This window comes from Vulpes vulpes, chromosome X (genome assembly GCF_048418805.1).
Source record: "Vulpes vulpes isolate BD-2025 chromosome X, VulVul3, whole genome shotgun sequence".
Taxonomy (NCBI): Eukaryota; Metazoa; Chordata; class Mammalia; order Carnivora; family Canidae; genus Vulpes; species Vulpes vulpes.
The window spans coordinates 15,393,971-15,411,152 of NC_132796.1; the positions used below are offsets into that span (position 1 = coordinate 15,393,971).

Consider the following 17,182-nt stretch of genomic DNA (forward strand, 5'->3'; position numbering starts at 1 on the left):
ATAAGAGAGATCTTAACACACATGAAATCCTACAGTCACTTACCATGGGAAGAGAGGAATCATGCCAGATCCTTCCTATTTTGCCAGAAATAATTGAACTCATCTAAACCAGGGTTTCTCAACCTTGGCACTATTGACATTTTGGGCCTGGATCATCCTTGGTTGTAGGGGCCGTCCTTGGCATTCTGGGATGTTAAGCAGCACCCTTGGCCTCAACCCATGAGAGGTCAGTAGCACCTCCCCCTCACCCCTGAGCTGTGAAAAATCAGTAAAGTCTCCAGACATGGCCACACGTCCTCTGATTGAGAACCATAGTTCTAAACTGCATAATTACTCAGAGAAAATTTGCTACTGCGTTGGTCTCAGCTGGGTCTCCTCCGAGCAATGCCATCTGCTACCCTTTCAGCCAGGCTTCCAACCGCTATGACTGGCCAACTTGCTGACAGCCAGCCACAGTTAGCTGAGGAGGACTGCCCACTGAAATCCTGTGCCCGTTTTTGTGGCTCTACACCTTGATGCTGCTGCTTGAGAAAAGGAGGCAGTGTATCCCAAGAAGCTTCTGGCTTACCTTCAAATAAAGTAGCTTATAAAAAGAAGAGAGGCGTGAAAGCAGGAACAGAACAAAGCCAGCAGCTCAATGGAAGAAAGAATTCAAAAAAGGTCATTCCTATTCTCTTGTCCCCTGGGCCTTAATTTCATCATTGTCAAAATCTCAAATAGCACCTGCTGTTAAAGTCGATTAGATCCATCAGTCTATCAGCAGGGCGGGCGTTCCTCAGCGGTCCACTCTCCTCTGTTCATGTCAGAACTGGGTGCCCTTCTCATTTAGATCTAAAGACCTGTTGTCAACAACCTCCAACACAGCTCTGTAGAACTCTGTGCGGAAGGCACGCTGTCCTGTGTTCCGCTCCAGAGGGAAGCAGATCAAGACATCCTTACAAATGGCTTAACAGCCTTTAAGTTGGAGGGAGGAAACCCTCCATCATTTCCATCATGGTACCACATCCCATAAACGGTGTCAAGCACTCTTCATGAGGCTCTGATGCTTGTTTTAGAATAAGCATCTGCGTTCCCTGGGTCCTGGATGTGCCTCTACTACTCCTGCTCTCCCTGTCACTGATGGGCAGGGGTCAACAAGGAAGAAAGTGACAAGAGGCCTGAAGAAAGTACCACAGCAGTGGAGTAAAGAGCAAGGACAACGCTGCCTTGGTGTGAAGCTAAATGCTGTGTGACCTTGGACAACTTACTTAACTTCTCTGTGCCTCATCTGTAAAATGGGGATGATGAAGTATACATCTCATAAGCTTGCCAAGAGGATTAAATGAATTAGGATTCGCCAAGAGCCTGAAACAATGCCTTGCATAAAGGGCATTTAAACTGTTCAATTCAAAGTTCCTCTTATCGAGCAGTACTGCATGAGGTTTGGCCAGAGTGGCCATCTGATGAGACAAAACCTCCAGGGTTACCAGCACGACAGATATGCTAGGGGACCTATGACCTAGGCACGTACTTCTTTTGCCTATAAACCAGTTAGCTAACCACACGCCTGTGTAAGAGTGTTTCATGTGAGGAATGAATTCCTCAGGCCGAGGTTGAGCCCCACACACGCTGGCCTCCAGCAAGGGTGCTCCTACCTGGATGTCGCGGTAGGACAGCAGCAAATTAATGATGACGTCCGAGGTCAGAACTTCAGTGTTGTCCAAGCGAAGTCTGATCCGAGCCAGCTCCTTTGCCAGTTCATCACCCTGGTATTTCTCTCGGGCTCTCCGGATGTCATTTAACAAGGTTTCTTTGTAATAAGCACTGGGGAGGGAAACAGGAAAACCTCTGGTCTCATCTACCTGCATCTGGGACCCTGTTTCCTTCAGAAGCTCAAACCAACTTAGTTCTCATTGTCACAACTGAGCTGGACACACGGGGGCCCCTCCTAGCCATGAGCCTCCCTGCACCAACAGAGACAGGAGACATGTCCCACTTGCTGGTCACCTTTTGTAGCAACTAACCACTCAACATCAACAAACTCAGTTCATTATGACCTTTGAAAAATATTTTCAGAGTTGAAATTTGGGTGACGCATAGGACTCACTACCCACCCCGCCCTATCCCTTCTGGAATTTTCCAACACAGAGAGAGCAAGAGTTACCTTGCTTGATTCAAGGTTACTTGAACCGTTTATTTCCCCCACTATTAACATGTTATCACAGAGCCAAATACAAGTCCAAAAGCCATGAAACACAGTATAATGAGAATATCTTTAACATCAATTTATCAGGTATCCCCACCTAGAAATCACAAAGCTTTTTCCATTTGGCCAAGAGCCGGAAACTGGGTGTGTCCATGAGCAATTGCAGCAGCTGTGCCTTACGGACAACCTCTGCCTTTCACTCCCACTCCCCTAGTCATTTTTAATTGCCAGAATGCTTTTCCAACCAAAACTTCCTTCCTGGGAGCATCCAGATAATAGTAGGGATGTATGAAGACATCTAAAGCAATTCAAATCTACACTGGAATCTCTTACTGCAGCCTCTCAGAGAACCAATGCTAGTATCTGGTACTTGGTTTAAAATCTTTACAAATGATCAAATTTGATGTATAGAGGCCAACTTACAATGACTGTAGACTGAATTAAATATGTTATGTACTTTCCAAGTAATGTGTTAATAGAGACTAAGCACTGCCAAGCAGTAATCTACAATCAACCCATTAAGTAGCTGAGAGGACTTCACTGTAGAGAGAAAAACTAGGCTGCTCATCAAAAAAAGGAGCAGGCTTATCATGATCTCAGGGTTGTGGGTTTGAGCCCCACAGTGGGCTCTGCGCTCAGGGGGGAGTCTGCTTGAGATTCTCTCTCCCCCCTCCCCTTGCAACCTCCATAGTCTCTCTCTCAAATAATTCAATCTTAAAAAAAAAAAGGAGCAGTCTCAATTTAACAGTCATTAGAGAAATACAAATACATCGGAAGACTAAAACCAAATGTTACTTACTTTCAGTAATTTTAAAGCTATGCGAAAGAAATGTGAATATAGTACACAGACTGTGCCAATCCTTGTATAATAGGACCTCAATCAACATTTAAAGAATGCACTGATATAAAATTATCAGTGTATTGCTTTAATTTTTTATTTTCTTTTTTTTTAAATTTTTTCTTATTTGTCTTTTATCATCCCGTTGTGCAAATTAGAAGATTCCACCAGTGTTTAAAATTCCATCATTAATCTTAGGAGTCATTACATTGGGTGACAGCCACTGTCCATTTAGTAGACTATAAAGGCATCAAAGATATTAAAGTGTTATTAGTTTAGCCTGACAAGTAAAAAGTTATACTTTAGTTCAGTCTTGTTTTTAAGGCTAATTCTGAAAAATAGTTTTAATAAACTGAGAAACCTCATAAGAGCTATAACTTGTAAGTAAATAAACGAAACACTGAATCGAGTATGGCTTGGGGACACTCAACATGGAAATGGCTTCAAACCCCTTTTCAACACAAGGCTATAGGCAACCTTTACCAGAGCTCTTTATCAGAGCCCACACCTGAGCAAAGAACTTATCTGCCATCCCTCTTACAGGTGTTTTAGACCAGAAGCCCCAAGTACCTTCTCACTTCAAGGGGTAGAAGCGACCAACAGGTATTTTTTTAAATTTATTTATTTATGATAGAGAGAGAGAGAGAGAGAGAGAGAGAGAGGCAGAGGGAGAAGCAGGCTCCGTGCACCGGGAGCCCGATGTGGGATTCGATCCCGGGTCTCCAGGATCGCGCCCTGGGCCAAAGGCAGGCGCCAAACCGCTGCGCCACCCAGGGATCCCCCCAACAGGTATTTCAAGTCCTTTGAAATTACACCAAATCAAAGCAGGTGCTTTCCTACTGATACACACATTTCATGAAAAATGAACTTGAGCCCACTTTTTGCAAGGCCTTGTTCATATGTTAGACTCAAGCCAGCCTCTTTCCTCATCAGACCTGCAAAGATGCTATTTGAAGAGTTTTCTCCCTAAATGTCACTAAAATGTTCACTGAACAGCAAGGTATGCCTGATTCAGGCTGCGCAGGAAACAGGCCACAAAAGGTCCCCCATCAGTATTGGCATTTGGTCACCAAAATCTGGGTTTCTAGTCTTATTTCCCCACTAAGGTGTGTAGAAGAAACTATGTGTCCAAACAAGAGATGACAGGATAGAAAGAAGAACAGACTGCTAGCAAATGTGTATGTCATACCAACACAACAAGGCCACATCACGGCTCGGGCAGCTGCCACCTGAGCCACAGGGGGACATGTGGGCCTTTCCATTTCAAGCCAATTCCACCAGGGCTCTGGATTTTCATTTGTTTTGGAAGGACAGATCCTTCTTGTGACATAACTCACAGGAGTAAATCCTTTAAATTGGCCACAAACAAAAAAAAAACAAAACACTAGATCCTTTGGTTTAGTGGATGATTTTTGGCCTCCAGCTTTTCAAATAAGAACATTTTAAGGCATGGCTTCTTAAGCAGAGAGGCCAAGACAAGTGAGATGACTTTCATGAGGCCGCCAAGCACACAATTATCTGAGCCAGGACTCAGACCCAAACCTGCCCACCTCTCTGAATGAGTATCCCTCACCTTCTCCAATATAAATCTACAAAGAACATATCCCAAGACATCCTGAGCTCAGGATGGCTGTGGCTTGACTCAAGGCAAGAACTTATGATCAGAGTGACCTTGCTGAGCCACATTAACAACCTCTACAGCTGCGTGGGCTTAGGGGCTGGGAGAGATGCAATCGTGTTCAGAAGTGATCTTAAAACATGGAATCTCAGAGTTGAAAGAGCATGAAAACTAACAGTGACTTAACGTCCTTATTTTCTAGGAAATGGCTACATAGAGTTATTTATCAAGGTCACCTGGGGAGTTGGGGCCAGACACAGGCTCAACCCTCACCTGCTAAAACTCCACTTCTATTCTCTTTTGGCTACACCTCAATGGCCCAACCTAGTGAAGTAGCAAGGAACAATAATGGATTCTAGAAAAACTTCAAACAGATGGGCTGGGATTCCCCATTCCCTGGGCATTACAGTCTCCTAGGAGTCGGCTGCGCCGTGAATGTGAAGGGAAAATTTTGGCAAAGCTCCCAGATTTGCTAACAGTGAATGAGAATTACCAGGAGGTCACGTGGATGTCCTTGAGGAGGCTAATAAACCTGTCCACCAGGGGCACGCACAGTGGACCCAGGATGGTGTCCCAGTTGGGCTGCATGTACTCTGAGGCACGCCTCTGGGCATCACTCTCGCAGCAAAAATAATCAGCACACGGTGTCACAATGTATGGGATGAAATAATAATTTCCACTAGATGCCTGGAAAACAGAAACAAAAATGTTTCACAAAGTAATTGATGCAGAAACACAGCTGTGGATTTGGGCAGGCGAAACCTGGTAGGACAGGGAAGGAGAAAGTGCCTGAGAATGACTAACAATGTGTGCAATAGGACGAGGAATCTACTGGGCACAAAACGGGAAACCACTCAATTCCACCAGCCCGAAAACAAAAATTTCGTTTCACCTGCCAAACTGACCTGTGTAGGTCTCTGAACTTCACTAGCAGAGTTTTTAAGGGTTTTAAGTCATGGAGACAACATCATTTCAGGCCCCTCAAATTGGAGTGACCTTGAACCCACTGATAACCAAGAACTACAATGTAAAGGCAGATTTTCTTTCTTTCAGCATAGATGGAAAAGCTCTATTGTTTGATCGTTTAACCACAGGTGAACTATTATAAACTCTGTTGAGAAAAATTGTCTTGCAGGGAACAGATACCAATAAATAGGACTAGTCTTAGAGATGTTTGGAAAAGGGATGCTCAAGTTTTATACTGTCAAATAGAAAAAAAAAAATACTATTTTACCTGAGCGCTAAGAAATAATTACAATCTGACTACGAATCATGATCCTTTGCAAAGCATAAATACTACCTCTAAAAAGCATTAAATCATGCTCACCTTTTTGCACACTTGAAAGATTAAAATACACCTTAGGGCATTCTTCCATCAGTCAGATCTTTTGTCTACATTGCTGCAAAAGCAACCAGCTTAAAATTCCAGGCTTTTTTTTTTTTTCTTTTTAACTCCTAGCCCTTCACTTAGCTTTCAAGAATGTATATGGTGGGGATGCCTGGGTGGCTCAGAGGTTGAGCATCTGCCTTCAGCCCAGGACATGGCCCGGGGTCCTGGGATCGAGTCCCACATCAGGCTCCCCACGGGGAACCTGCTTCTCCCTCTATGTCTCTGCCTGTCTTTCATGAATAAATTTTTTTTTTAAAAAAAGAATGTATATGGTGCCAGAAATAATTTATCTGATTTTTTTCTCTTGAATTTTTAAAACTTGACCAATAGAATTATCTGAGTATTTTAGAATAATACAGACTTAACTTTGGGAAGCACACTTTTTCCAAAAAAAAAAAAAACAGAATGCTACCATTTCAGATCAAACAGAAGGGAAAACCTGCCACATTGGGGAACTAATTTCAAATACCTATGTGACATACATTTTTTTCCTAAATATTTTATTTATTCATGAGAGACACACAGAGAGAGGCAGAGACACAGGCAGAGGGAGAAACAGGCTCCTGTGCAGGAAGCCCGACGCAGGACTCGATCCCAAGTCTCCAGGATCTCACCCTGGGCTGAAGGCAGCACTAAACTGCCGAGCCACCTGGGCTGCCCTGTGACATACATTTTGAAGTTTTCCTTGTGAATGAGATTTGCTTACACAATGGCGGCATGCTCATTCCCACCTGATTTAGAGTAACTACTCATCCTGACACTCTCTCTTCCTTGAACTTTAACAGGCACCGCTAAGTCCTGGTGAGACATGTTGTTAGGCCCTAAAATTACTCATGCTGCTCCATTCAAACGTATTTTGGACTGGATCAGCAAACTGGTTCTGTAAAAGACCAGGTGGGAAATATTTTGTATCTTGTGGGCCAGTCTCTGCTGCAACCACTCCACATCACTATTGCAGCATCAAAGCAACTATAAACAACATGGGAACATAGGAGCATAACTACGAGTCCCAAGAAAAGTTTATTTACACACACAAATTTGAATTTCCTATTGACACAAATCCTGAAATACTCATCTTTTGACTTTTCCCCATCATTTAACAATGAAATAACCAGGGCACCCAGGTGGCTCTGTTGGTTGAGCATCTGCCCTTGGCTCAGGTCATGATCCTGGGCTCCTGGGATGAAGCCCCACATTGGGCTCCCTGCTCAGGAGGGAGTTTCCTTCTCCCTCTGCCTGCTTGCTCTGCCTGCTTGTGCACTCGCATTCTCACTCCATCAAATAACTAAATTTTAAAAAAATGAAATAACCATTCTTAACTGATAGGTCACAGAAAAACAGGTAGCAGGATGGCCCTCATCTTACATTAAGCATCTCGATGTTTTATTATTCCTGAAATAAAGGATTTTCTGAGAATACTTACCCTACTGCAGAATAGCAGCTGGAGACCATCCCAGTGGGCACCAGATATTGGGGTTAAATCCCTCAAAACACAGAGATGGGTGTGTTATAAACAGAAGTGGCAAATTCAGGTGTGTGGGTATAACTGGGGTCAGGGGAAGACTCTGGCTACTTCTCAGCTATCACTGGGAACTGCCTGCAGCAGGGAACACAGATGCTTCCCTTCCTGGTAATATCCTCAAATCCTCAAAGCTACACTCCTATTGTCCAGCAAAGGAAGGTTTTGATAGGTTGGAGACAAATTTCTCCCTCATCTGTAACAGAAAAGCCATGTTAAATGCTTTTTATACAATCAGAAGGTAAAACTGCTTGTTCTTCCACCTGCCATTGGCTAAGTTTATGGTAAAAGCCTTCTGACTGCAGAAAGAGGAAAGAGGACTGTGTGGATCAGTGAGATCTAGAAGGTAAAATATCTGTGAAGAAGTAGAGGGTTTTCCTTTTTTTTTTTTTAAAGTCAGAGCTAGACCTGAGGGGGTAGGGTGAGAAGCTTCTCAGATTCTCTCTCCAGAAAAATAGCCCTAGCTGGCCAAAAATTTTTTTAAAGACTTTATTTATTCACGAGAGAGAGAGAGAAGCAGACAGAGACACAGGCAGAAGGAGAAGCAGGCTCCATGCAGGGAGCCCGATGCAGAACTCGATCCCAGGACCCAGGGATCACACCCTGGGCCGAAGGCAGACGCTCAACCACTGAGCCACCCAGGCACCCCCCTCCAAAAACTTTTAAAAAACATTTTAAGTCTCTATGAATTATCTGAAGAGCATACAGCAAGTAGAGAAACACTTATTCAAGAAAAGCAACTCCTATCTTAGTAAGAACAGTGAGACTCTAGCATTTGATAACCTGTTCCTCCCTGGCCCTGCAGCCCAGAGGGACAGAAATGCTACTCTGGGTGGGCAGAGCCAAGAAGAGGTTCCCTTTTACCCCACAGCCTCTAGTCTAGGATGACAGCTTCTCCTTGGCCAGGCCAGGCCAGCAGCCTTCTCAGTCAGCACAGCCCTGGGCCGGAGCAGCTCTATTCCAGGCAAGTGCGATCAAGAGAACCAGAGCTCGGTTTCTCTACCTGGTTCCCACAGCTTGGCAAAATAGGCCAAGAAAACTGGGCCCTGACCACCTTTTGTCCCCAGTCACATAGAGCAAAGATCCAGATCAGAAGAGGCCAGCTGAGAAGATTGGGTGCCGCTACCCTCGCTCAGCACCTCACCCTAGAGCAGGGTGTCATCCCGAGGAAGGCAAGCTGCTCCCTGTCCCCAGTCCTGGAGCAGGGGTGCCGGGGCTCTGCCTGGGGCCAGAGGCATCGTGTAAGAACAGAGAGCTCTGCAGAAGTGGACCAGTACACACAACACAGCGTGGGGAGAGCCAAACCTATGGGCACTATCGCATAACTGGGGACATTTTTGTGGCAGGAAACCACGAGGGAGTTGGTAGTCCCAAGGCAGCAATAGGTCAAAGGTAGACCAGCTTGTTTCCCCAAGAGCAACGGGGCAGAGAGCACTAAAAAGAGCCTTCATGAGGTCAGAGGAAAGCTTTAAGACCGGCCTCGAAGACTGCGCCTGCCAAGGAGCCCCACTTTCATGACGTCAAACTGCAGAACGCTGACGTCTGAGGGCACAGTCAAAAACACGGTAGCTGACAATGAAGGGGTGTTTTCAACACAGGAAGAACACAACAGGGAAATCGGGGAAAGATACGGTTGAGGCGAGCCCCGGTGTACCCACCGTTGCCCCTGCGTGGGGGTGGTAGGGTCAGAGCTGCCGTGGACCCTGTGCCACAGAGACTTCACTGAACGAGTCTAGTGACGTCACTCAACAAACCAGCCAGTGAGCAACAAGCTCCAGAGACAGGAGGGAAAGAGATCAGCAGCTATTATAAAGATGCTCCAAGAACTAAAGGACACTAGTGCTCAAAGAGTTAAAGGTAGGACGACAACGTCTCATCAAATAGAACATACCAACAGAGAGACAGAAGTCACAGAAAAGTAGCAAATGGAATTTCTGGCGTTCAAAAGTACAATAACCAAAATTAAAAATTCACTGAAAGGGCCCAACAGGAAATCTGCATCAAAGAAAGAATCCGCAAACTTGCACACAGACTGATAATAGGTTATGCAATCTGAGGAACAGAGAGGAAAAAATAAAGGAGGAGGAACAGAACCTCAAAGAAATGTGGGACACCATCCAGTGCACCAACATACATGACACATTGCGGGACTCCCAGAAGAAGAAAGAAAGGAACAGAAAAACATCCAAAGAAATAATTCCTGAAAACTCCTTAAATGTGATTAAATCAATCCACATGGCCAAGAAATTTAATGAACTTCCTGCTGGATAAACTTAGAGATCCATACTCAGATATGTCACAGTCAACATTTTCAAAGACAAAAAGAAAATCTTGAAAGCAGCAAGAGAAAAATGTCTTCGCATGTACAAGGGAACTCCAATTAAATCAACATCTGACTTTTCTTTGGAATTAATGAAGCCAGGAGGCGGCAGGATGACATATTTAAAGGGGCAAAAGACAAAATAAGTCAGCCAGAATCTTCTATGGAGCAAAACTAAATTTTCAAAATGAAGGTGAAGCGAAGACATTTTCAGAACAACATTGGAGATGATTTGTTCCTAGAAGACCCATCTTACAAAAACTACTAAAGACAGTTCTTCAGGTTGAAAGCGAGGGATGCCAGACACTAATTCTAATTCACTTGATAAAAACAAATATGCCAGTAAAGGAAGAGATGATAGGACTGTCAACTTCTTTCTTCTCTTAACCGATTTAAAAGACAAATGCATAGAACAATGTATGTGATCCTATGTTGGGGGCAGTAACCTACAGAAATGGGATTTATTTGACACTAACAGTACAAAAGATGCAGGTGGAAAGAAGGTGATACTGGCCCAAGGAATGGCACCAATTCTTAACTGGAATCCACAGAAACCAATAAACAGAACCAGAAGTGGCCAATGAAAAAGTTAGTAAAAAAAACAAACAAACAAACAAAAAAAAACCTCTCCCAATTTATGCTTCTTTTCTTCTCTCAACTTAAAAAAAAAAAAGGAAACTTTGGGACACCTGGGTGGCTCAGTGGTTGAGCGTTTGCCTTTGGCTCAGGTCGTGATCCCGGGTCCTGGGATCAAGTTCTGCATTGGGCTCCCCACAGGGAGCCTGCTTCTTCCTCTGCCTATGTCTCTGCCTCTGTGTCTCTCATGAATAAATAAAATCTTAAAAAAAAAATAGAACCTTCTACAGAGTAGCAATTCTAACCAAAATATTTCCCAACATTACAACTAAGTGACCCTGCGGCTCTGCAACAGGCAGGTAAGTGAAGGTCCAAGAATCCTGCCTATTTGGATACAAGTATTACAGGTCTTAAAACTATTTCCAAAAGGAACATTTCTGCAGAAATCGTGTTTACAGTCTTTCTTCAGCAAACCCATTCCTCCCCAATAGTACAAAAGTAAACTCTGTCCCCAACCTACTCAAATCCTCAATAACGAGGTGTGAAAAAAAATCAGACTCAGACAAAGCTATGCTATGTGCTGTCCCAGCTTAGGGTTCCAGTGGGCAGAGCGAGAGCAGTAGAGGCTCGTGAAGACCTGCCCGCAGCCAGGAGGGGATCCGATCCTTCGGGCAAACGTTCAGCCACAGTTAGAGAAAAATGAAGAGAAAGAGAGGGAATACGTGACCTCTGAGAACAACTGAGCGAGCTGAATGAACAGGACCAAGGGGACAGCAGGAATCTGGAGCCCTGGCAAAGTAAAAATACTCCCTTTGAGAAAATCTCTCATGAAGTGTATAAAAGTTTAAGAAATTTTACAGAAAGCAATTGGGACCAATGGCTACATTTACAAAAGCAATTCATAAACTTCCAAATGAAAGCACAGGCTTTTGAGTGCAGTTCTTTTGTTCTTACAAAGAAGAATAATAGGCCCAAACATCTTCCAATGATGGGGCACATTCAGACTTTTGTTGGTGGGGAGATGAGAAATTAAAAAGAAAAACATTGATTAGCATAACACATGTCCAATAGCGAACCAAGCTTGTATATTTGTAATTGTTACATTTATAAATGGAAACATCTCAAGAATTCAGCTTATTAAAACACATTCAACAAAGGCAGCTTAGTTTCCTACATAAAGGGGCATTAGAACCAGTACGCTAGGCCTATTAATATGTAAACCCTTATTCCAAACACTCTTCAAGTATCTCCAAAAGGAAGATTCTGATACAGTAAGTAAGGTCAGAGAGCAGAGTAAAAGCCACTGGTCTCGGATCCTGTGATGTTTGAGAGTGGAGGAATCAGTCCTACACAGTTCCTAGTTCTTAAGTTAGCAATGGAGATTTCTAGAACTACTGTCATGTAAAGATTCACCACCATGAATTGATAGTCCTACAACACCACTAAGTTAAAGAACTAGTGCTTTTTAAAAAGCTCTCATAAAAGTTTGATTATATAGTCTCGAACTCTTACAGCTCTATATAGAGCCGTAACTCTTCCCCACCTCTGCCAGTCACCGATTTAAGTTTTTATTTCAATTCCAGGTACAGTGTTAGTTTCAAGTATATGATATAGGGAGATTCAACACTTCCACAGTCAAATGCCCTAATTTTTAATTAGGCAAGCATTTAATTAAATACTTGCCTAATACACCATGTGGGGTATATTTATCGTGTAACCATTCTCCTGTTGTTTAACTTTCTTCTGACAAGTTCCTGGCTGTACATGGAGACCAACAGCTTTGTGATTTGACACTGTGGTCTTTTCCCAAGAGGAGCTTCCCGAGAACAAAATGACCGAAGTTAGGGTTGTCGCTATGTGCTATGGTCACAAAGGATGGAACAATTTACACTCCCATCCATCATGCACAGAGGCATTCCCGTTTCATCATTTTCTCAGCAGAGCTGGGTAGTGGGGTGGGTATCCCCCCCCCCCTCCAACATTTGCTAAGTTAGGGGAAAACGAAAAACGAAATACCTTATTAACATTGGAATAGGAAGCATCACCTCTGCTCAAGTATAGTGAGATGGTGGAGAACTTGGACAGTCAAGGACTGAATCCCAGCTCCATTTCACACCAGATAAATGACCCTGGACCAGGTACTTATCCAAATCTCAGTGGTCTCATTTTTAAAATGGGGACAATAATACTGTCAACTTCAGAAGGTGACAGAGGCCTCACTGTGGCCATGGCACATAGTGGGCATGAAGTATTAGCAATGTTCAATAGTGCTGGACTGGATCAGCAGTTCTGAACCTGGAGTCTATTAATCCTTGGGAGCCTGTGAACTTGAATGAGAAAAAAATTACATTTTTGTCACCATTTAACTTTAACTGAAATGTAATGTTGACCTCAATTAGAAACGTAGGTAATACACCTTAGTTTTAGCAGGACCTGGGACTTAGTCACTAACAGAAATCATACAATTTTTCATATCTCATTATATTTCCTGCAGAGATCTCAAAATAACTTTCATATCCATTATTCCTTTAAAATTATGACTTTTCTGACCTGCTGTTTGATCTTATTATTTGAGACATTATAAAGCAGCACACAGTTATTAAAATATTTTTTAAGTTGTAATCTATGTTGCAGTATAATGGGTCTCCTTTGTAATCCTTTGTATTTACTGAAGCATTTTAAGAGATATTCTGAGAAGAAATCCAGAGGCTCCTCCAGATTGACAAAGGCATCCCAAAGCCCTCTAAAATCTAAGAGCCCCAGGCGCTGGAGTCCCAACAGATGTTTCACATAGAACATCCTACCTGCAGCCTTCTAAGGAGTTTCTCCCAATGGGCTTCATATAGGAAGACTTCCATGAGTAACAGCATGATTCCCATCCACAAACAGCCTGGATTCTCCAAAACAGCCCAGAAGAACAGAGCACACTGGGTTCTTAACCTCCCTGTCCTCCATGGGTTTCAGTAATGGTCACTAACTAAGGACACCTAGGACTTTCCCCTCTGCTAGCTCCTCTGCAGGTACTCTCTGTGAGAGGGCCAAGTGTCCAAGAAGGCCAGGACAGAAACACACGTGAAGGGGCCTCATTAACCTGCTCTTATTTTTTATTGATGGCTAGCAGCAGGTGGCAAAGGTGTCAGTAACAGCACAATTTTGATAATTCTTTGGAGCAAATATAATGTGCAAAAAACTTATCCCAACAGACTTCATAATGAGACTTTCAGCTTGAACTCCTAGAGAATTTTTTTTTAAATAAAAAATCACGACACAAATGAAAATGGAAACCAGAAAAACACAGAAAAGCATTCCCAAGAAAATTGACAGAGCAAATGAAAATGGGACAGTAATTTTTTTCCAAAATTACTTAACATGACCACACATTAAAAAGTCAATTCATTATAAAAGAAAATCCAAGCCAAGTGCTGCTCCAAAAAAAGGATTACAAGGTTTTAAGCCTAATAGATACAATTCTTTTTCTAGTCAGTTACAGGAGAATTTTTTAAATCACCACACATGCACATCAGGGGAGTACAGGGTTTTTTTTTTTGGGGGGGGGGTGGTTTTTAAGATCAATGCAAACAATATTCTATATTGTTGCTTTTCTAGGTTTATTTGGACAGGATAGGAATAAATGTACCAAAGCTGAATAACAATTTCAACCAGATGATCAGGCTACTGTGCCACTTAAAAGGTATATGAAGTGATCTCTGCTAGAAACACGCTATGAGGCACCAACTAAGCTACTGCAACAGTTCATCTGCTTTGTTTGAACAATGGAATGGCTATCATAAAGTCCTAGCATTATTTCAGATTTTGTATGAATCTCAGTAATCATCTGATTCAACCTCTCATTTTATTCAGGAGGAAACCAAGACCCAGAAAGGTTAACCAAGTGGCCCACAGAGCCAGACAAACCTCAGGTCCCTCACCTTCCTCCTCAGGATTCTTGTTGGTAACTGCCATTCCAGCTTTATTCTTAAAGATCTTTAAGAAAGCAAGCTGTGATACACACAACAAAATACCCAACACAAACAGATGGGTGAATGGTGAATTTGATGCTATGTGCATTGTCTCTCAGTTTAAAGAAAATAAATGGGCATCGGCAGACACCAAAGACTTACTCAAGTTGGCAGGCAGAATTAGACAATTTTTTAAAGATTTTATTTATTTATTCATGAAAGACATACACATAGAGAGAGGCAGAGACAGGTAGAGGGAGAAGTAGGCTCCCTGCAGGGAGCCCAATGCGGGACTCAATTCTAGGACCCCGGGATCACAACCTGAGCTGAAGGCAGCTGCTTAACCACTGAGCCACCCAGGTGCCCCAGAATTAGATATTTCTGTTTTAGTTTTGACATTGGCCCTATGAAAGGTGACCTCACTCCTGTGATATTCAAGAGGAAGAGGTCCAAGTTTTATGGTTTGCACCTCCACAACATTCCAATTAGCAAGAGAGCACAAGGCCACAGGCACGTAGGGAGGAAAAGGCATCAATCAAGACTAGAGAGGAGAATTTAAATGAGGCAGAAATACTAAGAAAATAGCTACACAAAATAAATATTCAAAGGACAGATTTTTACATAAATCACATTCTATGTGTAACATAAAACTCTGCCTCTCCATCAACTAGGAGACATAGGCTTCTTGTTCAAAATTGGTTCTTTCCTAATAGAAGTGGTAGAAAATGTAATCTGAACTCAGAAAACCCAAAGGATATCTAAAGGAAAAAGTATCACTTTTTACCAAAGTGTCCCTAAGCAATCTGTAACATCTTTGATAGTTATGGATCCCAACCACGGCTAATTGAAAAAGGGAAGTGGGGATCCCTGGGTGACTCAGTGGTTTAGCACCTGCCTTCGGCCCAGGGCATGATCCTGGAGTCCGGGGATCGAGACCCACATCAGGCTCCCTTCATGGAGCCTGCTTCTCCCTCTGCCTGTGTCTTTGCCCCCCTCCCCCACCCTCTCCGTGCGCTCGCTTTCTCTGTCTCATGAATAAATAAAAAAATCCTAAAAAAAAAAGAAAAAGAAAAAGAGAAGGAAGAAAGACCCAGAGAACTTCTGTTACCCTAAAACTTGAGTCCTCAATGGGCTCATGAGCCAGGTAAAAGCTTTCCAATATGGTAGAAAGTGCACCCAATACTGCCCATGTCTGACTCTCAAAGAATTTCTAATTTACTGGGATTACAGAGATAACTATTTCAATGGGAACAATTAGTTTCTCTTAAATCTCATTGGTTTTCCAGGAAAAAAAAATAATCACCTAGTCCAGAGGTCAAGAACCAGATTAGTTTTTTAATAAGGTGCTTTTTAATAACATGATCCTAGCTTGGAAATTTAACTTTGCTTTTTAAAACACCAACCGTGAACTCTGGCTTTAGGACATGACAAATGAAAATAAGGACTAGTGTATTTTTAATAATTCCTTCTTTAAGTACTGGGTGGAATGGCTCATCTTCTACTAACTTTCCTGGGCGGCAGGGGAGGTGTGGGTCCCCATGCTTCCTCTCTGGGGAGGCTATTGTATAGCTTCCAGGTAATTACCCACTATTTCAAAGGTAAAAATGATTTCTGTGCCTCACAGTCTTAGAATTACATTCCTCAATCTTGGGGTACAAGCCCATTTGAGTGCCAGAGCCTCGCCCCTCCACGGGGTTAGCCAAGGCCATCACTGAGCCTGATCCCAGCTTCATGGTCTTGCCTCCTTCCTTCCTCTTCCTCAGCCTTGATCCCAAGGGCATGCCTGAACAAATCTCTTGCACACCCAACTCAGTCTCAGAGTCTGCTTCCAGGGGGGGAACCAACCTGCCCAATATACCTTAACTTTAAAGATACTATTTTTTGTGAAGGAAAATTAAAACAGTTAAAGAATACCTATGGACTATGCACACTAATAACAAACTACCAGGAAGTTCCAAGGTTTAACAGATAAAGTCATGTCTCTGGGTTGGCTACGTTTTCACTCCTGTTCCCATAAAGGCTCAACCTTGATCTTTCATCACATAAACAGGTTTTCTGAAGTGATAAAATGCAGAAAATGGCTATCTTTGGTATCTGTAAAGCAAGCTGAAATAGCGTAAGGATGAAAAGTAGATGAAAAGAATACAGAAAAGAAGTAATTTTTACGGAACCTGGATTCAAAGGTGAATCACATGGGAGGGAATGGGGGAATTAGGGGCTGGACACGAAGAGTATACTTACGCTGACAAGCCCTGAGTAATGCCTGGAACCGCCGAATCACTAAATTGCACACCTGAATCTAAAACAACACTGTATGTTAGCTACACTGGAATTAAAATTAAAAACTTAATTTTAGAAACTGAATTATGAACTACTACGTGTTAACTGTTTAAGATTTTTATGAAAAATATTTTTAAAAATCTATCCTGGGGCACCTGGCTGGCTCAGTCAGTAGAACATAAGACTTTTGATCTTAGGGCCATGAGTTCAAGCCTCATGCAGGGTGTAGGGCTTACTTTAAATAAACACACTTAAAACAATCTATCTTGAAAAGAGAATTAAGAAAAAGATTTTATTTACAAGAGCACTCAGATGAATAAAATATCCAGGAATAAATTTAACCAAGAAGGTGAAAACCTTGTACATTGAAAACTATAAAAACAATGCTGAAATAAAGAGGAACTAAATAAACAGACCTGCTGTGTTCTTGGGTTGGAAGACAGTCTTGTTACAATGTCCATATCACTCAAGGGATATACAGAGACAATGCGATCTCT

The 17,182-nt window shown here is 42.6% G+C and overlaps 1 protein-coding gene across 1 annotated transcript in view; it reads right to left on the minus strand.

The window, feature by feature from the left end:
- The window catches only part of MAP3K15 (mitogen-activated protein kinase kinase kinase 15), a 113,105-nt gene that overhangs the window by 67,993 nt on the left and 27,930 nt on the right, over positions 1-17,182 (minus strand). Inside the window, exons 4-5 of the mRNA XM_072744862.1 lie at positions 5,135-5,328; positions 1,635-1,803 (exon numbers count right to left, since the gene is read on the minus strand). Of these exons, the coding sequence (XP_072600963.1) occupies positions 1,635-1,803; positions 5,135-5,328 (363 nt within the window). The remainder of the gene's footprint in view (positions 1-1,634; positions 1,804-5,134; positions 5,329-17,182) is intronic.